The sequence below is a fragment of the Colossoma macropomum genome, unplaced genomic scaffold (genome assembly GCF_904425465.1).
Source record: "Colossoma macropomum unplaced genomic scaffold, Colossoma_macropomum, whole genome shotgun sequence".
In the NCBI taxonomy this organism is placed as follows: Eukaryota; Metazoa; Chordata; class Actinopteri; order Characiformes; family Serrasalmidae; genus Colossoma; species Colossoma macropomum.
The window spans coordinates 11,386,146-11,408,545 of NW_023494792.1; the positions used below are offsets into that span (position 1 = coordinate 11,386,146).

At 39.4% G+C, this 22,400-nt stretch overlaps 1 protein-coding gene across 1 annotated transcript in view; it reads right to left on the reverse strand.

Annotated features, from left to right (window-relative positions):
• The window catches only part of LOC118811601 (genetic suppressor element 1-like), a 63,601-nt gene extending 62,515 nt beyond the window's left edge, over positions 1-1,086 (reverse strand). Inside the window, exon 1 of the mRNA XM_036575928.1 lies at positions 561-1,086. Coding sequence (XP_036431821.1) covers positions 561-597 — 37 coding nt within the window. The 5' untranslated portion in view covers positions 598-1,086. The remainder of the gene's footprint in view (positions 1-560) is intronic.
• Between the last annotated feature and the right edge of the window lie 21,314 nt (positions 1,087-22,400).

The following is a 22,400-nucleotide window of genomic DNA, read 5'->3' on the forward strand; positions in this document are numbered from 1 at the left end:
ATAAAATAAACCACAGTCCCTTTTTACTGTTGCTTTATCCTTCAATCTCTCCCTCTGCCCCTTTAGTCTCTCTCTCTCTCTCTTTCCAAATCTTTCTCTTCTCCTACTATCCCTTCCTCTCTCTCTCTCTCTCTCTCATTCTTGCTTTCTCCCTCTTCCTTTTCTCCTTCTTTCTTGCTCTCTCGCTGTCCTATTCCACACCTCTCTTTTTTCTTCCTCTCTTCACTCCTTTCTCTTTCTCCATCTCTCTTCCTCAGTCTCTTGCTCCCTCTTTCCTTTCCCCTCTCTCTTTCCCTCTCTCTCTGTATCTCTCTCCCTCTCTTCTCTCTTCCTTTCCCACCCTCTCCTTCGTTTCTCCTTTCCCTCTCAGCCTCTCTCTCTTGCTTTTTGTCTCTCCTGCCCTCTCCTTAACCTCCCAAATCACCACGGCTCTGCTTGAATTAACCTTCCAGCCTTTCATCCCTGCCAGTCTACACCCACCCACACACACACACACACACACACGCACACACACACACACACCTCCCCAAAAGTTGAAGCAGTTAAAGCAGCACTCTCACCAGACAGATAGTAGAGAGGAGGCTTTAGTCCGAACATGCTGTAGTGAGGGATGCTGAAGTCAGGTGGGCTCAGAGAGAAAAACTGAGAGAACGACGATTCAAGGGATTAAAGAGGGGAATTCCTGCTGCTTCACGGCTGAGAAAAAGCACTCCAAACTGGGTTCCACTGGTCAGAGAAGTCCCTGAGGCTCCGGACAGTCAGAGGTCAGAGAGCTCATCACTGCTGCGGGGCTTTCACTGAAGCTTTCGTCCAGAGGAGGAGCGGGCAGGATGGAGAGAGCTGGGCTCAGAACAAATAGTCCCGTAAACAAGCGTGCAAAATGTGTCATCCCTTCATCCTGAGCAACGACGGGAGAGTCCTTCCTCCTCCGATCACTCGCTCTGGCTCTCTTGTATTCTCTTTTCCTCCTTCCCTCTATCACAGTGTCCCACTGCTGACTGCACAGTTGAACAGGGAGGAGGAGCACACTGAGCTTTCTACTCGGAGAGAGAGAGAGAGAGAGAGAAAGAGAGAGAGAGAGAGAGGATGATAGGGAGAGACAGCAAGGAAGAGAGAAAGAATGTGAGCAGAGAGTAGAGAGTGAGAAAAGAGATAAAAGATGTAGGAGGGGGCAAAGGGGGTGAAAGGGAAAAAGAGAATGAGAGCAAGACATGTAGACTGAGAGAGAGAGAGTGAGAGAGAGACTGACTTCAACGGGGACTTTCAGGGTTAGAGAGAGAGAGAGAGAGAGAGAGAGGGAGAGATGAGAAGAAGTGTGCCCTGCCATCAGTTTTCATGCGTGAGTCATTATGTGTAAATTGGACTGCAGCCTGAGTGACAGCTGATTTGTCAGCCCTAATGAAAGAGAGAGAGGGCAGAGAGTGACGGGGCATCTGTTCCCCACACACACACGCGCACACACACACAGATAAATATTCTCAGACACACACTCTCAACCTCACATGCATTATGCAGCGTGCACACACACACACATGCACATATAGGCATACATAGTCGTTTCATTGTTTATAGTTAAGAGGGAGGAAGACCGACAGATCACAGGAGTGTCAGAATAAAGAAGCTCTCTGCAGCCCGCTGTCAGCCAGCTGAGAGGGGCACATTCATACACACACACACAAGGATTCCTCTCACACACTGTCTGAATAAACCCCACAGAGCTTTATTTATCCTCCAGCTGAAGAATCATTTCAGTTTACATCTCCACAATGGAGCAGAAGTGAACTCGGGCCATTCTGGTTTCATTCATGTGTTCACTCATTAACCCTTAAGCTGAGATCACACTGGGCTCTCCCTGAGCTGTTTTCTTCCTCACATGTGGAGCAAAATGAATTAAGCATAGGCCGACTTGATGCGATGGGTTTTGGAAGGAACAGCTAATGCTAGCTAGTTAACTAGTTCTGTTCTTTTTGCGACTGTGAAGGTCACACTTCTGAAGGTAAAGTTTCTGGATCCTTTCGCATTTAAGAGAGTCGGCTTTTTCACCAGGCAAATTTTACTTGTGTTTGGTATGACTGCTGTTGAGAAGTCTAAATTTTTCATTGTCTTTTTGCTAAACATTCAACTTATAGTACATAATTATTGACACTTAACTGTACAGTTACATCATTTTTTACATTTACAATGCAACATACATACATACATACATCATCTAAACTGCTTATCCTTCTGGGTCGCGGTGGGGTGCTGGAGCCTATCCCAGCTGTCATTGGGCGGAAGGCAGGAAACACCCTGGACAGGTCGCCAGTCTATCGCAGGGCCAATGCAACATTGTTGGTTTAAATTTGCATATGATTTGCATGCTGTATGCACAGGTTAGATCACTTCGTGCTGTTTTTCTGTTTGTTTCAATATCAAAAAGTGATGAAAACATGGCACAAATGCAGAGGATATTTTATCTTTCTGCACATTAAGACTGTATGCACAACAATTACTTTTCATCATATCTTTGCTGTCCAAAGAAAAATAAGTATCTCCAAAATAGTAACTTTACAGGAAAGGGCAAAAACACTCTTACCTTTCAATGTAAGTTAACGTAAAGAGATTTTGATCCAAGTGATTTTAGATCATTTGACATTTTAGATCATGACATTTGCACACAATGTAAAAAACAGCTGGTGTGTTGAAATGATGTAAAAAAATAAAAATCGTCAAAAGTGGAGATACATGGATTTCTTTGGACAACGACGACATTGTAATTACAATTTTAAAAAATCTTAAATTGTGTCATCGATTGACAGCACTTTTGCAAAGATTTCTCAGCTTGTTTCAATAAGCCACAAATAAGAAATGATTAAACAAAAGAAGAGACTTTCTGATGCCATATACACCATGAAGGACCTCAAAATCCTGAAAAGGCCCTACTGAAACCACCTGAGACACACACCCACTCATGATTTCTGACCCATGGATGACCCTACAGTGCCTTATCCTGACCATGCAAGGGGTCAAAAATGTTATGACAGCACCATGGCAAAAAGTTTGTGTGAATAAGCAATAAGCAATTGAAAGCATTAGTCTACTCATATCATGTTCAACACAGCATGCAAGAATCTGCAGGAGACACAATTAGATTGAAGCGGTCATGAGATTCTTCCCCTACCCTCATTCTGTCACTCCCTCTCCCTCATTCTCTCTCTCCCTCTCTCTCTCTCTCTCTCTCCCTCTGACCGATTCCATTCTCTTATGCATTCTAAGCCATCATAAGCCAGTCACACGAGAGCAGAAGAGCTCTCTGATTCGTCAGGCTTTGCCCATCTGACACAGACCATTAGCATTCTTATCCATCACTTAGAGTTTAGTCACCATCACCAATCATGTCATGTGTGTATGCATGTGTGTGTGAGAGACTTATCTGATCCATCATTTATTGTTTGGCCACCAGCAGCAGTACGTGCTATCAGCTAGGGGGAATATGGCCGAAGTGGGACACAATCGGAAAATTGTACTTTCTTTGTTAATTATGTGATAGAATCTAACATGATACCCTTTTAAAAAGCTTAAAATCTCCCTCAAACTACTCAAAAATAAACAAATACAGAACACAGGCATGATGACCCTTCTTAGAACCTCTGCTGACCAAACCCTAAACTTTTCATGTGATCCTACTAAAGAGGGACACTTCATTTCTCTACTGTCAAAAACTGGACTGGAGGGTGATACTTTGATGAACATCTTTCTTTTTTAGTTTTGCATGAAAAGTTTATTTATGACTGATATCTGGTTTTCTGAGAAAGACGTTTTCAAACCAAAACTGTCCAGCTAGCTTCACGTTTTTTAAAAAGCCAAGCTGTTTAAAAAAATTGTTCAAATTGTTTTATGATTGTTTTGAGATCAGATTTTGGCCTAAAGCTTTTGTTTCCCAGTTTATTCATGGCAGAGAGGTACATGCAGGGAGTTACAAGTCAATTTTTTTTTTTACAATTTAATACTATTTTACCATTTTTGATTTTACATATAAATGCTCAGAAGACATGTGTAGGTTCACTGGTCATTTGTGAAAATGCTTATATTTGTGCTATGAACATAAAACTGCTGTTTCCTATCACCACCACTGTAAAGTAAGTTGGTAAGTTTCTCCAAACTGAGCCATTAAACCACTCTTAATGACTTTGTTTACATCTGATTGAATTATCCAGAAATTTTGAAAATGTGTGGAATTTTCATTTAACATGATCTGCTGTGTCATTTCCCTTAGCATTCATTTTCATGATCCTGGTTTTGAAATGGAGTTTGTCACATGCTCAGAAGTGACATCACACACGTAGAACCCCAAACATTTTCCACAGGATGAGCTGAGTAATGATTTTTGATCACTGAAGTATAAATGCATGGAGATATAGAGAATCAAGCTGAAGAGTCCCACTTTACTCTTTGTCCTAGTTTACCAGTATTCACCAACTTATTGACTGACTGAATGACTGGCTGGCTGCACATTCACTGTAGAAAATCAAACATCTTTAGTGCACTTAAGTGAAGAACACTAACTCTTTTTTAGGCACCTGTGTGTGTGAGTTGTATGTGACAGCACCAATATGTCAGAATACAATACAGTATTCCGAACTGCTGCATTATTGAGGAAACATGGTGGTACTGAAACTAATGGGCCTGTTGCTTGGCCTATTGGGGCAATAGTTTTTACACACACACACACACACACACACACACACACACACACACACACACACACACACCATGCACACACACACAAAACACTGTCTGATATATCATTTAGAGAACACTTAGTGGTTTGCTATGAGAGAGTGTTACATGAACGTGAGGGATCTGCATGTTTTATTCATGCTGTCTTTGTTGAGTGTAGAGTCTCTGTCACACAGCCTTTGCTGCTTAAGTCCTGTAGCAGAGACCACTTCACTGCTAAACACGCACCTTCACCCAACATCTAGCATGTACATCCCTCTCCTGTAGCATGACTCAATTTGTGTAAATGTTTCATATAGTACTTCTGTCGTGATCATTTACTTGCTGTACTCTGAAAAAAGTGTTGCTCTGAGTTTATGCATACATCAGGATCAGGGACAGATCATGGTCTTAGAAGTGTCTCACAATAATGCAAAAATAATGAAAAAAATAGACCTAAAACTTTAATAAACAGCTGATGTTGGTTTATATTTGAAGAGAGCTGGGCAATAAATTAGTTAATAACCAAAGTCATTATTTCTCAATAGCCCATTTCAGCACATTTTTTGTGTTAGGGTTTTTTGATTATTTAAAATATGGTGGCAGTGTATGGGCTGAGGTGCCTTTATTTTTATTACATAGTTATTACATGTTGAAGAGCTATTCATTCATCTAATTGTTGCATCTGTGGTGGACTCTCTTCAGTCTTTGAGCTAACTCCTGCCTTTGAGGCTCCCTCTGGCCTCTGAGGGCCTTGAAGGGCCCTGCGCAGTCAGAGACCCTTGGGCACTGGCCACATTAGCCTGGTCAGTTATGCATCCCTAATCAAGAGTCAGAGATCACAGGAGTCATGTAAACATCTGTAAGAAACTGAATGTTAGACTGATCTCATCATTGCCATAATGGATTAGAGCAGAGGTCTGCAAATCTAGGCCTTGTATCCAATTTCTGGGCCATATTTTGTAATTACTGACAGTTCATTGAACTATTAATGTAACTGACTGGCCACCCAGTCATACCGACTAGTGATTACAAAATCCGTAACCAAAAACTGGATTCATAGTCTGGAAGGTCTTTTTAGACTTCTGTATTAACATACAAAACTACATACATACATACATACATAACACAGGTACATTCTCTAATACATAATGATATCTGGGTGGTTTCTAACTTTTAACTCTTTGTTTTCTTTGGCAAAATTGTGTTGGAAATTATATAAACATTTGAAACAAGACTATTAAAATTGCGTACACTGGTATTGTAAAATGTTGGCATCACTTTTAGCTCCATGTCCATATTTCCTCTCTCTCTCTCTCTCTCTCTCTCTCTCTCTCTCTCTCTCTGTCTCTCCCTCTCTCTCTCTTTCTCTCTCTCTCAGCGGAAGTGTGGAAGCGATAAGATTGCAGGTCAGAGCTACTTGGTGCTCTATCTTTAACCCGCCTGTCACTGACAGTAGCCATAGGGCATGTAGCCAGTGGAGGCCGAGCTCAGATACTGGCCAACTGCCAGTAGCAGCAGAGGATGTGCCAAACCACAGGAAGAAGAGGGGGAAACAGATAAAGATCCTGCGAACACACTTCACGTTTCATTAACCACACACAGTATAGGCCATCTATATTTCTATTCCCTATAAACTGAGAGCAATCAAATGAAACATGAAAGATTTCCATTCATTACACTGAATCTCTGTTACTCTTTAACATACATTAATTTCAGTTTGGTTTATTGTTCAATTTACCTTCCATCTTCTCAAAGCCACTATGTGACCAAGGAAGTATGTCTCTGCTCATGTGCACTTGCTTTGTCTCAACTGTCAACTAAATCAACCTGTCCATGCTCCACCCACAAAAGTGTTCTTTTGCAGCTACAGTTATGAGGGTGGACAAGCTTTACAGAATGCTCAATCAATCAAAATGAAATTAAATAGAAATTATATTGATCTTTGTTGACTAAATAAAGCTGTGCATGGAAAAATGTAATGTATTGAATTTGTTTGATTCGACTGTGTACGCAATTTCCACTTAGATACAGACTCACAGAGTCAAATTCAGGAACATAAGATGCCGAATGGCACCATGCTAATGTTAAATGGATTACATGAGAAAGAATTACATCCAATCCATCTTAACAGTGTGATTATTTACATAAATGTAAAGTAAATATAATTTGAAATTAGAAGCGCGTTCTAAATTAGCATGTTTTAGCAAACACAGAGCAAATTTCAGTTGCTTTGTCTCAGACCCCGATGGGAATCAGAAAAACAGAAACCGTTAAGGTGGTCTCAGGTCAGCATTAGAAGTTTGCCTCTACGAGCAGCACCTGTAGAAGACAGTGTCACCTGCTGAGTGATTCTCTGTGTAGAGGAGGATAAATAGGGATAAACAGGAATGAATGGTGAGGAGGGGGGCTGCAGCTGAGAGCAGGGCAGATGGGCAGCAGGGAGACGACAGCTGCTGTGATACAGGTGTCACTATTTACACACATAGATACTATATCACCCATCACACTCTGCACCATCAGCCCAGTTCACTGGGAAAAACCCAATGACACCAGCTGTTTAAATGTTTTCTTTATATGCATGATGGTCAGAGCTGTGTCCAGGATGGACTAAGTCAAATTTGTTATTGTAAACAAAAACAGGGGGAAAATCCACAGATTTTTTCTTAATTTTATTATTCAATCACTAAGATGTAAACAAAGTCATTCAGAGTGGTGTGATGTGAAATGGTTCATTGTACAGAAACTTACCAACTCCGATTTCTCTACAGTGGTGGTGACAGGAACCAGGGGTCACACTGGCTACAATGCAAAATAGCCATTTTACTTACTATCCAAAACCACCAGTGAACCTTCACAGGTACAACATAAGTCATCTGAATCTAAAAAATTATAATAATATTGGGGACTATTTTGCCCTGCCTGTACCTCTCCACCATGAGTGGATTTAAAAAATATGCTATCATAAAATAATGTTTCAGGCACCAGGAGATATACATGTAACCATTTCATGTAATAAATATTTTTGAGGTTGCTTTTAGTTTTAAATGTATCAGACGTCTGGTTCCTATCACCATCACTGTGAAAAACTCTCACTCTTTACGTTTCACTAGAACAGAAAAGCATTTCACATCAATCCACTCTGAATGACTTTGTTTGCATATTAACAATTTAATTATGAAGACATTTTGAAAAATCAGTGGAACTGAATAGTGAGATCACTTCATTTAGTTCTCTTATACACAGCACCCCTGTGAAAGAGGAAGAATGAGACAGTTCTAATACACACATCACCCCCCGATACCCAACCAGAAACAGAAAAACACCCACACACACTGAATTCCTGCATTCCTAAAAAAGAAGAGGGGCCAATGCATCCATATGTCACCTAATGCTGCAAATGTGCACTAAATTGAATCAATCCATCTCGGAAATGACTGTTGTCATCCTCTCTTTTTTCTCTGCGTTCTCTCTCCCCTTTTTTTTACTAACAAGCTAGCCATCTGCATCATGAGAAAGGGAGGGGGGAAGGTGGATAGTGAAAGAGCAAGAAAGAGACAGAAAAAGAGAAATAGAGTAAGAGTGTGAGGGAGAAATAGGGAGAGAGGCAAAGAGAGACACAGAGAAAGAGAGTGAAGATAGATAGAGATAGGAAGAGACAAAGCAGGAGAGAGAAAAAAAGAGAAAGAGAGAGTAAGAGAGAGAGGGAGAGATGGAGAGAGATAGAGAGGAAGAGACAAAAAAGTGAATAAGAGAGAGAGAGCAAGAAAGAGGGAGAGATGGAGAGAGATAGAAAGGAAGAAACAAAGACTGAAAAAGAGGGGAGGCAGGAAAGGGAGAGAAAAAGAGAGAATAAAAGAGAGAGGGAGAGCTGGAGATCGATAGAGAGGAAGAGACGAAGAGTGAATGAGAGAAAGAAAGAGAGCAAGAGAAAAAGAGAAAGCGAAAGAGGGAGTAAGAGAGAGAGATGGAGAGGGAGGGAGGAAGAGACAAAGAGTGAATGAGAGAAAGTAAAAAAGGGAGAGAAAAAAGAGAGACAGAGAGATGAAGAGATAGAGAGGAGGAAACAATGAGTGAATGAGAGAGAGGGCAAGAAAGGGAGAAAAGAAGGAGAGAGAGTAAGAGAGGAAGAAATAAAGAGATATAGAGAGGAAGTGACAGAGTGAGTGAGGGAGAGAGCAAGAAAGGGAGATAGAGAAAAAGAGAGATAGAGAGAGAGACAAGAAAGGGGGCAGAGGGAGAGAACGGCCAATCAGAACCTAAAATAGGTTCATCCCCACACCCCACCACCCCCATGAGTAGCGTTAATTAACTTCCCATACTGACATTAATGACAGCTTAATGAATGTGTTAATGACCTGTTCTCATGCAGGACTGCAGTGCGTGTGTGTGGATTTCTGCGTATATGTAAGACCAACCCAGATGCCGTATTCCCACGTGTCTTATGAAACAAACAGACGGTGGACTGAAATGGCAGTAGGACACACACACACACACACACACACACACAAACACACACACACACTCACAGGAGTGGGTGCTGGCCACATATCAGAAGTGCTCCATTCAGCATCACCCCCATTAAACCTTATTACACTCCAAGCATCTGGCTGCAGCACTACATTTATACTACAGCTTTACTACAATTATAGTGCCACAGCAGCTTGGACAGGTTCTGAGAGGAAGCCAAGAGAGGGTAAGAGGTGAACATGTAAGATCACATACAGCTGTGTGCAAAAGTCTGAACGCCCCTGCTCAAGTTAAAATAAGTTAACACATTCTCTGCAGGGAACAAAATACACACACACACACACATTATCTAAGATGCTTATCCTTTTGGGTCTCGGGGGGTGCTGTAGCCTCTCCCAGTAGTCATTGGGTGCAAGGCAGGAAACACCCTGGACAGGTGGGAACAAATTAAATATGACATTTTTCAATGTCCATTGATTTTCTTATTATTCACATTTAACAAAATTAGACATAAGACATAAAATGTGCCATAACTTTTTTACAGGCTACATTTTGTATTTTTTCCCTCAATATGTTAAATTCAGTAAATAATGTGCAGAAGTGTGTTCTCTATAGAGGATATGTTAACATATTTTCACTTAGAAAATCAACTAAACAGGGACACCAAAACTTTTACATCATCTGTTCTTTACTGTTACAAACAGTGGGGTCCAAAAGTCTGAGAACACATGGGAAATCTGGGATTTAGTTTTTGTTTAAACCTGGAAATAAACAATATAAATTTTAGTATTAAAAAAACTGAACATAGAAAAGCTGTGACAAGCAAAAAGAAGACAAAATATTTAAGATTCTGCACTGTTTCCAGATCACTATTCAAAGGCACATTTGTGACACTGACCTTAGAATAGCTCAACCAATTTGCTCTGAATTCTCTGTAGTTACTGAATAATAGGCCTCAGTATGTAATAAGCCTGGGATTGTAAGGGGAAAAAGCAAAAGGGGGACATAGCAAATACCAAGAAATTCTAAAATTCATGTAATTATTTCAAAGAAGATTTTTTACTCAAATCATTATGCTGAAGATATAAATAGTGATGAAAAATATCTATTAAATTACAAAAGGAATAGAAAGGAAAAAGAAGCATATTCACAAGTGGTATCTTCAAATAGCGTAAATAGTGCAAAAATAGGTGCAGCAGCAATAGTACATATAGTGGCAATGTACACATTGAGGAGGCAATTAAAAAGCCTATAAGCATCTGCATTTGCTTGCCAAGACAGTAAGAAATGGGGTCCCTGTCAAAAATATGGTTTTTACTTATAATCCACCAATTAAAGCATGTCTGGGGTGTGGAAATGTACTGCCTGTGGGCTGTACACAGAAACAGTGAGCTATTGTGGACAATTCATGCAAAGTTCAGAAAAAGGCCATCACAGTAATGACCAGGTTTAGTTGCTGCCTCTTCCTGATCTACAGATGAAGGAAGCCATGATCGGACTAAATGAGAACATTCATCATGCCATCCTCTTCAACCTTCTTCACGATTTCCTCCCCCAATTAATGGAGAAAGGATACAATTCTAAAGAACTAACAAGAACTTTAAATAACAGCCTCATGCACCGCCAGGATTCTAATGAGCAGTCATTTCTTTACATTATAGTTGATGAATTGTAGTAAATGTAGTGGTTTGTATTATATTTAATGATGGGTCAAGAGTTCTAATAGAATGCGTAATGATTGTATATAGAACCCAACCAAAACGTGTGCTTTTAAAGAGAGCTTTATTAGTGCATGCAAGACTGACATCACCGGAAATGGAGCAAAAAGAAAGGAAGGTAGAAATGAAAATAATTTAGAAGGGAGAAGGCTGATGTTGCATGGCTGGAGGGATGGATGGATGAATGAGTGAATGAGTGAATGAAAGGAAACCTACATTTATGTGTCCTAGCAGTTATAAGAAAAAATGATTTTCAGGTCAGAGAGGCTGGATCATGTGAGTGTGATCCGGTGCGCAGATCTCCCCTGAAGCAGTGGTGGGCTTGGATAGATCGGCCCACCCTCATCCCCACTACTCTCTACATTCATTTCACTTACTCTGCCTGCCGCAGGGCTGATGGCTCAAATACATCACTCTGAGATAAGACGCGAGACACATGACGTCTCCCTCTCACTGTGCTGCGGTGATAGATGAGAAGAGATTCTATCAATTTAATAGCCAATCTACCAAAATTTCTGTTGTCTGATTGAGGCTAGTTTGGCTTGAACTGTGCTGGTAGACCTCCCCTACCTCCTGTTTTGAGACCAGATTTGGTCAGTCTCTTTTTTAAAAAAATTAACTTACACGTGTAGTTGATCAACCAAGATGCAGTCAAAGCAGCTATTAAGTATGTTATTCATTCATTCATTGTCTGAAACAAGCAGGAAACATATTTAACAGAAAATTATGCAAAAGTCTACCACACTAAGTATAATATAAAATCTATCATCATTCAATTTGTATACTCTTTTACTCTGTCAGCACTATGAGTCCGAAAGGACGTGTAGCTGTCAAGAAAAGAAAACAGACAAAAATAAAAAAAATTGTAACACTAAAATTGAACATCTCAGATGTGAAGAAGTAGTAGAAGATTTTATAAACTGGTTATTTAACGTGTTTGAGATTATTTGGATCGTGAGAAGCAGAAAATGCAGCTAACTTCTAAGACTGAACTTTGCAGGTGTAGACAAATATCCCTGCAGATTTCTTTAAAAAACTGAATCTAAGTCTCCTGAAAAGAATGGAAGCTGTAATAAAGGCAAAGTACGGAGCCCCGCTGGTGACATCCTGTATAAACAAAAATAATACATGGCCACAACATAGCAGGGCATGGGAACAAGATAATTAAGTCATGGCCATGTCTTAGTAAGGCATGGGAAAGAGATCCTGATGCATGGCCACAAAACATTCAGTCATGGCCATGACTTAGTAAGGCGTGGGAACAAGATCATGCCTTACTAAGTTGTGGCCACAACTTAATTATCTCATTCCCACGCCTTACTAAGTTGTTGCCATGCGTTAGGATCTCGTTTCCATGCATTAATAAGGCGTGGCCACGCATTATTTTTATTTATGTGGGATGTCACTAATACAGCTCCGTAGCAAAGAGTGGACACACTAAATTCTAAAAAAAAGTAAATTTAGCTGTTGAAGCTTCTGTGTAAATAATCTGTTAAATACGTTTTCTGCTTTTTTCCTGATGCTGAGAAAAGACGTGTACTTTGTAATATCATTCTCTGTTGCTTGAGTGTCTTTTGTGCAGTACTGTGTGTTTAATGTCTGAAGTTTGCTTCTTGAATTTTGTACTACAGCTATGAGGCTAATCCAGTTAACAAGAAACTGAAGTTTATAACCCCCCGTTTAGCATCATGTAAACTGGATGTCTAAATCTTCATACACTTTTCTCAAACCTTGAGTTCTCAACTAATCTCAAATAGACTTGCTTCTGTGGTTTCTCACACTGTATGACATACTATTATCTACAAAAGTGGAGAAAACTACAGCCAAAATTCAGGTTTCAAAATATCTGCTGCTGTTCCTAACAATGAAATGTGCTTTTGTCAATTTTTATAGATTCTATTAATTGCAACATTAACCTTAGAAGCAAATTTACAACGCCAAACATGCCTTGGCTGACCGAGTACATTTTGAGTAAGGGGAAAATTATGTTAAATTGATTTTTTAATTGCTTTGAGGTTAGCATTTAATGCAACTATTGGACAAGCACAAAATGCCAACTTGAACTTGCAGCTGTTCAAAGTATGCTAAAATTACCAACTACAGAGCAAGAGATCATTGTGCACAATGCACATACTCCCACACACACCTTTGTGATGCTCAAGAGTAAGTACAAACACTTCACACACAGCCTTGCACACGGTAGAGAGTGAAAAAAGATGTGTTGGACATGTGTTCAATATATTGACCCCGAGAGAGAGCACTGTGGATTTGTCCTTTCTAGGAGCTCTTCCCCAGTGGTTAAAGACTCCCATTAACATACATGCATCATGCACTGTAAAGGCACACAGACATGTGTAGATGACCTTCTGACTCTGTGCTTGGAGGTTATATAAATTAAAACACATTTCTATACATCGCGATCAGTGAGTAGTGCTTATAGCATTTATGCCAACACAAGCAAAGACCAGCTATTCATTCCATTTCAGCAATGCTGCACTCAGACATAAATATTCAGCATTAATGTAGGGGCTGAATGGGAATGTGTGTAGGCTTGCTGTCACATGAATGTACATAGAATTTGAGTGACAGCCAGAGAGAGACAGTTTCTACCACCTCCACCCACTAATCACACACATGTGCAGCCATAATGCAGTGAGGGACTGAGTGCAGCTACTGGATCTCCTCCTGTACAGCAATGAAATGAGTTTACATTCACACTCTGAGAGATTCTGTGTAATCATATCAACTCAGATCAGACTCTAAACACAACTGATTATATATCTAGTGGAAACATTAAGTGTGCTAACATGAACATTTACATATGATCCTTATCTGATTTCAAGTTACCTGATTATTCAAGTGTTACATAAACAATGTACTATAATTTCACATGTTGGATTAAAATCATAATCTGATTTTGAGAATTCTGAAAAAACAATAATTTAGCACAGTAATTGGATCATTCAGCACATGTACAGTGGGGTCCAAAGGCCTAAGACCACTAATAAAAATGCAATAAAAATTTTTTTGCAATTTTTTTTATTTTGTACAATCCATTTTGATATAATACAAACTTTTCTATTACAGACTACGTTATTAGCATTAGAATGTTAAAAGTAGAATATTTGAAATATTACAAAATTTCTCATTGTTTTAAATGTCCCTGTTTTGCTTTCATGCAAGTTGAAAACTTGCTGCAAGTTGATTTACTTTAACAATCCTCTGAGGTGTAGAACAAATCCTTAAGCTTCAGTGGAAGGAATAAGAGTCTGATCTTTTCATACAAAGGCCTGAACATGGTCACAAAAAGAGGAGAGAGGGCATTTTCCAAAAGGTTCTATATAGAACCATCTACAGCACGTTCTTCATCAGTCTGAAGAACCTTTTATGATGCAAAGGGTTCTTTGAGTGTTCATGGTTCTATATAGAACCATTTTATTTACTGACGAACCCTTGAAGCACCATCTTTTTTAAGAGTGCAGCTACCATTTTGCCAGAACACTTAATACTGTCCATTTGACTAATAAGAGCCTAATATAAGCTTAACATAGATTTAATGAGCCTTTAATAAAGTGGTCAGGCTTACTGTCCACAGCTGCACCGAGGAGTGTTTTAAGAGCAGATTTAACGAACACACATACATACACACTGACAATTACTGACACAATTACACTAACACAGCAGCACGGAGGGCAGCCTCAGTGTAGTTAGAGAACATGAAAGAGAGAGGGGGGAGGGGGGAGATGAGAGAGGGCAGGGAGAGAGCAGAGCAGAGAGTGAGAAAGAGAAGACAGAGGGCATTGTAAAGAAAGAGAGGGAGGACAGAAAGTGAGTGAGAGAGAATGAGAGAGATGGCAGAGTTCAGAAAGAGAAAGAGAGAGCGAGAGATGGAGTGACTGAGCCTTTGATGAAGCAGAGACAGAGAGGAATAGATAGAGAGAGACAAGCAGATAGACAGACAGACAGACAGACAGACAGTGATAATGAAGATAAAGATGTTTTCTACTACTTCACTGATATGCAGAGTCTTTTTGAGCTACGGTAGGACAATAAGCAGACTAAAACGCTCTCTTTTACATTTATTTTGTTTTCTGTTAATACTATAAAGGCCTTTTATATCATTTTTATACTATTTTATACCTGAAAAGTGAAACAGTAAATGTGGGACACTCACTCTGAAGGTGTTTAAAAAAATGGCCTTCATTTAATAATGATCTACTGTGAGCTCCATTCAGATAAAAAGCACTGAGCCATCTGATCAGTGAAGGCGCCAGAGCAGCGATGCCACGATCCGGTTTCTCTACATTTACTCATTATGTGTGCATCAATTACAATGACACAAAGACTCTCTCTCTTTCCCTCTCTTTCTCTCTCTCTCTCTCTCTCTCTCTCTCTCTCTCTCTGTGTATGTGTGTAAAGCCAATGAGACTGTATAAAGTGTGAAGAGGGCAAGTGTGCATGTGTGTGTGTGTGAGTGTGTGTGATTGTGTGTCTGTGTGTTTGTTAAAGAAGATGGAGTTGAGGGAAAGAGACAGTGACGGGTCAATGCACCCAGCTGGATGTGTTATTACGAGTCAGAATTTATTTCTCTCCAGGGTGGCATTACACACAAACCACAGACAAGCACACACACTCTCACACACACATCTGAACAGGCACATAAATGGCTCGCATTGGGAGGGGAGCAGAGAGCGATTATTGATGTCTGAATACAGAAAGCTGAGACTAGAGCCATGAATTTGCTCATGTCACATGAATAGAGCACATTTTTTTTTATTTCTGTCAGCCTGTGTGTTTCTCTTTCTCTCTCTCTGTAATGCCTACACACAGAGTCAGGATACTGAAGGCAGTACAGTGGCACATAGCACAGATATCTGCACTGCCCATCAACAGTTTGGAGATAAATGTAAATGTAAACGGTAATAAATGTGACAGTACTACTTTGTGAATAGTGACACATTCCACACATTTTACTCTCTTAAGAGAGTAAACCCAAAGTATTAGTAAACAGCTGTTTCACGTTAACAAAACCTTTGCAGGAATCCTTTTACTGACTGAAACTGGTGCTTTAAAATGATATCATTCAAACCTCAGCTGCAGATGAATAAAATATCCTTCAGTTCACTTCTTTTGGCAGGGAATATGTTGATGTAACACATTTTATTTATATGCAACTGATTGGCACATTTGTTTCTTGTACTCATGTGAATTTAAAGGATAATTTTTAGTACTTAAAAACGTAACACATTATTCTGTACTATGAAGTATTTTCAATGGAACAGGCAATCGGTGAGGGTCTCTATGCTGCCTGAGAGGGTGTAGGGTGGAGGGGTTTAAAGAAAATATCATTAATATTATTTATTCTAACCTGCTGGTGTGAAATGATGTGCTGGAAACTCACAAGACATTTTAGGGACATAAAAAAGTCTGTACATTTTAATGAAGGATCACAGAAAACCAAGATTTTTTCTATTAAATGTTATGATTTGATGAATCGTGCAACTAACAATGTAACTCAAATAACTAAAATGCAAATTTTGATATCGGCATGAAAAGTAAAAGTGATCAAATATATATAATTAATTTTAATTAATGTATTTATTTCCAGTATTTGATTAGACAGTAACACAGTGCCAGACAACACATACAAAAAAAAAAACAAAACTAAAATACAAGATCATGTGACAAAAAATGCAGGTGTGAAAAAATTACATTCAAACTAAACATCCAAAGACTTCAGGGTGTCCCCAAACTTTTGATGGTCAGTGCAAGTCAGTGAAAAGCATATTTCATCTGACTGTGTCTTATTTGCCTCTACATTCAGTCAGTGCACTGCTAAACAGTAAGGCAGTGAAGCACCAGAACATTTCCCACATCATAATCTGCCCTGACCTCAGGGTCATCACTCTCTGCTGGGTGCATGGCTGAAAGTCTGTGACCTCTTTGTGCCTTCTGGGGTCAGGAGAGGTCAAAGGTCGTGTTCTACCCAATAAACAGCCAGCAGGGAACTGTAATGATTAGAGGTAACAGAGCTTAATGGGGGCTGACCTGTGGCCTTGTTGCTATGGAGATAGGGTAGAAATGTTGGGTCACTAGCTTGCTGAACAACTCAATATATGGAGTTTTTAAAAAGAGAAGTGGGGGAGGACAGAGTGCTCAGCAATTTAGAGATGTTTCAGACACACTTCTCTCTCTCCTTCCTGAGATATTTAATCCCACCCCCCCAACCCTCACCCTCTCTCTCTCTCTCTCTGATGGAGGAGGCCTCTTTTGCTCCTTAATCTCTAATTGACCTATCCATGCCCTTTCCACAAATGTGGTAGCTACAGTTGTGAACCCGGACAGATTTTATAGAACACTGACAAAAATCTCATTCAGCCTGGAGGAAACTTTTAGTGACCTAAATTTGGATTTCATGAGCATTTATTTTATAACTGTCTGAATGATCACATTGTTAGGATAAATGTAGATGTAGTTTGTGCATGTCTGTGCGTGTGTGTGTGTGTAGACAAGGTTTTTAGGGACAAACATTTGATTGAGAAGCCTAACAAAAACACCAATACTTCAGTAATTGTATTTCATGACTATATTTAAAGCTACACTATGCAAGTTTTGGGGATTTGGAGACCTCTCTGGTGGAAATGTACAATTGTATGCAACAAACATTTTGTTCATCAGTTGTGAGCGCACTGAAACTGCATTCAAAGAGAACTCAGTCAAAACTTGGTGAAGGATGTGTCTTCCAAGGATATAAATGAATTATCTACTACTCTCTTCATATCTTCATCAATATAATGATGATTTTGCATTTGAGACTTAAACAGTGAGCTGGACCTTCTTTCTGAGCCTGTGTGTGAGACATTAATATCTAATGATGCATCGCAAGGTAAAAAAAATCCACCTCTGACTCTTGAGTGACTTGCAGCAGTGCATGGACACCATAATGTGTTTTTTTTTCTCATGACTCAGTAATGCCACTTCTCTTAATTTTATCAAAAAATACATAGTGGAGCTTTAAATAATATTTTGAAAGATTTGTATTTTACTCAATTACTGAATTTGTATATATGTACTCGTATTAAAATACGTTCTAAGAGAAAAAATATAATTTTTAACTCCTTACATTATTATTAAAACATTTATTTCTTACTTTTATGTATGTATGTTTAAATGTTGATAGTTTTCCATTTTACCCAAGTGTATGTTTGGCTCTATACTTTTTATTGAATAAGATCTTGACTTTTTTTTTATTTTTAAAATGAATAATGCACCATAAATGCATGAATTTTGACAGAAACTGAGTTGTACTCTACAGTTTCTCATTAGGTTAAATGAGATCTTGTCCAGCCTCACAAACAGTACCTATAAAACACATTTGTGGGCATAGTGTGAATAGGTGATTTCCTCTCTCTGAAGAATGAAATGCTCTCACACACTGTCTCTCATATACATCACACTCAGCCTACACCTCCATCTTTAGCCACTGTCATTACTGTGCTTGTTTGGACTGAGCCATCACTGCAGCAATCGCACACAGCACGGCCCACTTATTTCATAGCCTGGGGTCTGGCTCTTCCTCTGCACAGTGGATGTGATCCTGCACAGCGGAGAGAGAGAGTCCTAATGACCTGCCCAGCTGGCCCGAGCCTGCTCCACACAGAGGGGGCGAGCCCACAGAGGCTGCAATTACACTACAAATGTAATTCTTTGAATCACACAGTCTCCGTAGATTATTACTGATGAAAAAGAAGAAGAAAATGTGTGAGTCACTCCCTCGTCTTGAGGTTTGAGATGAAACTGTTTGTAAGATTAGAGTTCACGGTCTAGGACAAACCCTTGAGCCATGTGAGGGTAATGAGAGAGAGCAAACAAGCTACTGTCCCTGTGTGAGTGAGAGAGCGTGGTATCCCGCAGGCCATTTGCAGGTAATGAGATGCAGCAGAAATGAAGTATGCAACAAAGGTGAGAACCCTGAGGAGAGACGGTGATTCAGTTGACTAACACACACTGCACTGGCCCTGTGCTGGGGCCTGTATAATGCTAACAGAAGAGGGGAGGGAGCAAAATAAAAGAAAAGAGAAAAGAAAGAAGCGATATAAAAATAATTCAATACTTTTTTTGTCCTTGTCAGCTTTGACTCTTAGCTTAGATGTGCGTCATACCTACACTGCACAAGTGGCCACTCTTAGCAGAAAGGGAGGAGGGGACTTTTTCACTCAGAACGCACTCACCCTTGGCTAGGTTAGACATGCAAACAAAAAGAAATGTTTTTTTGAGTACCTTAAATATAACATGAATATAATATGAAATTTGACAATAATTGTTTTGTCTGGCTACGTAAGCTTTGGTATAGAATCATGATGCATTGCCTTTCTTTTTTATTGTTAGTCGTGAAGTCTTTTGCTTGCTAACAAGCAAGCTGGCAGAGTGAAGTGATGAAGTTTTATCAGTATGACAGAGCTATTCAGCTTAAAGCCGAGTAAATTAAATGTTGTAGTTTTGAAATGTTAAGCATTAGTTTACTGCTATGGCTCATAAACAGCTGTCTTTTTTTAAGTTTGAAAAGGGAAATGCACCAGGCTGCAATTATTTCTGGGCTTGTTCTGCTGCTGAAGTAGACTAGTATGATGACTCAACCCCTCACACCTTCAAGGGTTCATCTAATAAAGTTCGCTTGAGCTAATAAAGTAATAAGTCCTTAAGATGGAACTGGGGATTGCCCTGAGGGGAAATGCTACAGCCAAGTGGATGAATGTTAAAATCAGTATTGAAACGGGTAGGCAGAGAGTGTTGAGGGGGCTGGAATAAGAGTCAAGAGGATTAAAGGGCCCTTATCTTACATTTTGTCCTGTATTTTGTTTTTTCCACTGAGGCCAACGTATTACAAGTTTTAGAAAAGAAATGATGCATATGACAAATTTTTTATCCAATGATCTTATCAGCACCACTGATAATACTAATGCACAATTTCATGTCAAACCACTCTGAATGACTTTCTGTGCTTCTCAACCAGTGAATTCTGCAGAAATTCAGAAAAACTGGTGGAATTCCCCTACTTACAGGCCTACCTGTGTCACAAACCATGCAATAAAAATAAACTTTACTTGACCTCTGCTTCCTTATTATTGGTTAAATTCTGTTCTGATTTGAATGTAACCTGTCAGATCAGCAGAGACAAACTATCATAGGACACTGGGAACAGATTAAACTCACTGTTGTCTTGATAGCAGTTCAGGCTGCAGTGAGTGACATCTATCGAACAAAAAATAAAGCACTGTAGAGCACTAATAGCCGATTTCTCAAGTCAAAGCAACTCATAGAGGAGACTGTGACAACCAGCACTGAAGAACTTGTTGTGCCTGACACTCAAACCACTGATCCACTGAATCTGATCAAAAATATATTTTGCAGTCTGTGTGTATGTGTGTGTGTGGAGGGGTTGGGGTGGGGTTGAAGTGTTTGCTAGAAGAAAGAATTAATTTCATGAACCAGGAATTCATAATATCTTCAATGTTTCTTTCATGTGAGCTTGTTTGCAGGTTTGTCTACAAGCTGTCAGCCATGCTTTCATAAATGGTAAATTGGGCAAAATTAGCTCTGCTTTCTTTTAGTGTCTTCGCAGAAAGTCGCAGAGAGAGAAAAATGATTCTCCATCCTCCTCTATCCACTTCTTTCCGCCCTTCTTTCATTGTTTTCCTTTTTCTTTTTATCCATCCGTATGCCAGTGGGGTCATGAACACAGAGAGGAACTCATTACCCAGTCACTTCGTCTCAGTTCAAAGGGGGAATGGATCGAGCGCAACAACAGCCATTCCAGCACAGGCTGGCAGATGAGTATTGAACAGGACAGGGGGAAGAGTTTAAATGCAGCACCAACTAATAAATACTGACAGGCCTAGTACAATGATCTGTCTCCATAGAGGACATTATCATGAAGATGGAGAGAAAGAAAGAAAAAGGGGGAGTCATTAGTTAGCTAGGCGCCTAAAATGACAACTTCATTTGATGGGTGATGTTGGGTGTGTGTTGTATCTCTGGCTAGAGAAGAAAAATGAAAACATTGTTTAGTATGTGGAGAAAATTTGCAAAGGTCAGAACAGTAGAAATTATTAACTGTTATATATCGAAGTCTAGTAATACCTTTATTTACATGATATAATCCACTCTTTTAACAAATATTACTCTGCTGAAACTGAAACTGAAGTCTAAACTGGTTTATACTGGTTTATACCTGTCTTCTGCTGGTTTAACTGGTTACCCAGATTGGTCATGCTGGTTGACCAGCATTCCACTATCCAAAACAAGACAAATGCAAATTTTGCTGGTAACCAGCTATAATGTTTTTTTCTAAAAGGGACTCAGGTCAAAGAGTCTAAGTAGAGAGGTGGCTATGCTAATGGAATCTCACACATGTTATCGTGGCTATATGCATGTAAGTGGCCTCAGCTCCACTCCACAACAGAATATCCATGCACAACAGAACGTGTTTAACGTGTTTCCAGAATCCTCTGCATTATCATAAAAGTAAAAATAGTAACGTTTATTTTCAGTATATTGATTGCAATACAGGTTTTCCCTGTTAGCGCACTATGTTATGTATTATGTAAAGCAAGCTCTGTTGTCATGAAGTAGAATGGGTAGCATAGTAAGTTCATACCAAGACTAAATGTGGAGGACAGAGCTTATGCAGTAGGGTAGTTGAAGTTCTTTGGCCAGGGTTGACAAAATAGGACGGGCCGTAGGTCAGGTCTGTGCATACGGCTGAATGGAAGTTGAGATGGCTGTAAAACCCAGAGTGTGCTCACTTAATGAGGTTTTTTGTAGAACCCTTGTGCTCCAACAACAAGTATCTAATACACTGATGACAAAGTCTTAGAGTGTCCTAGCATCCTGACATCTCAACAGGAACAAATTAAAATCAAGAGGTACAAAAGCATAGCAGTCTACAATAATTCTGGTGAAACAAACAGTTTATAAAATAAATGAAAAGCTAAATAAATTGTGGCACACATGAGGTACAAAGATCTAACTTTTCTAGATTTAGAGGGGATGAGAGATGGAGAACAACAATTTTTTGCTGCAAACAAACGGTTGTTTCTTCTGAAATGAGAATTTGAAGCTTTTTCATTTAATTTATTTACATGATCTTGTATTTCTCTCTGGAACATACAGTCCAAATCTTTCTTTATCCAGCAAATATCAATATGAGAAAGTAACAAGGACACACAGTATCACTGATGCAAAGCACCTCATGCTTTTTTCATGTTATAGTCTGCGAAATGTGAGCGAGTGAGTTACAGGCCAGATCCATGAGTTGCTTCACATTTAAAACAAAATGAAGACACGAACCTCTAGATCTCTAGAGTTCACCTTTTTCAGATACATTCTTATAAATGTCCCTAACACCTTCTCAGCTTGGATGTACAATTCTAAGAAAAAACCTTTAATTGGTACACAACCATAACATGATGCAGGGTTTTTTTTTTTAACTTTGAAAAGTTTCTTCACACTCAA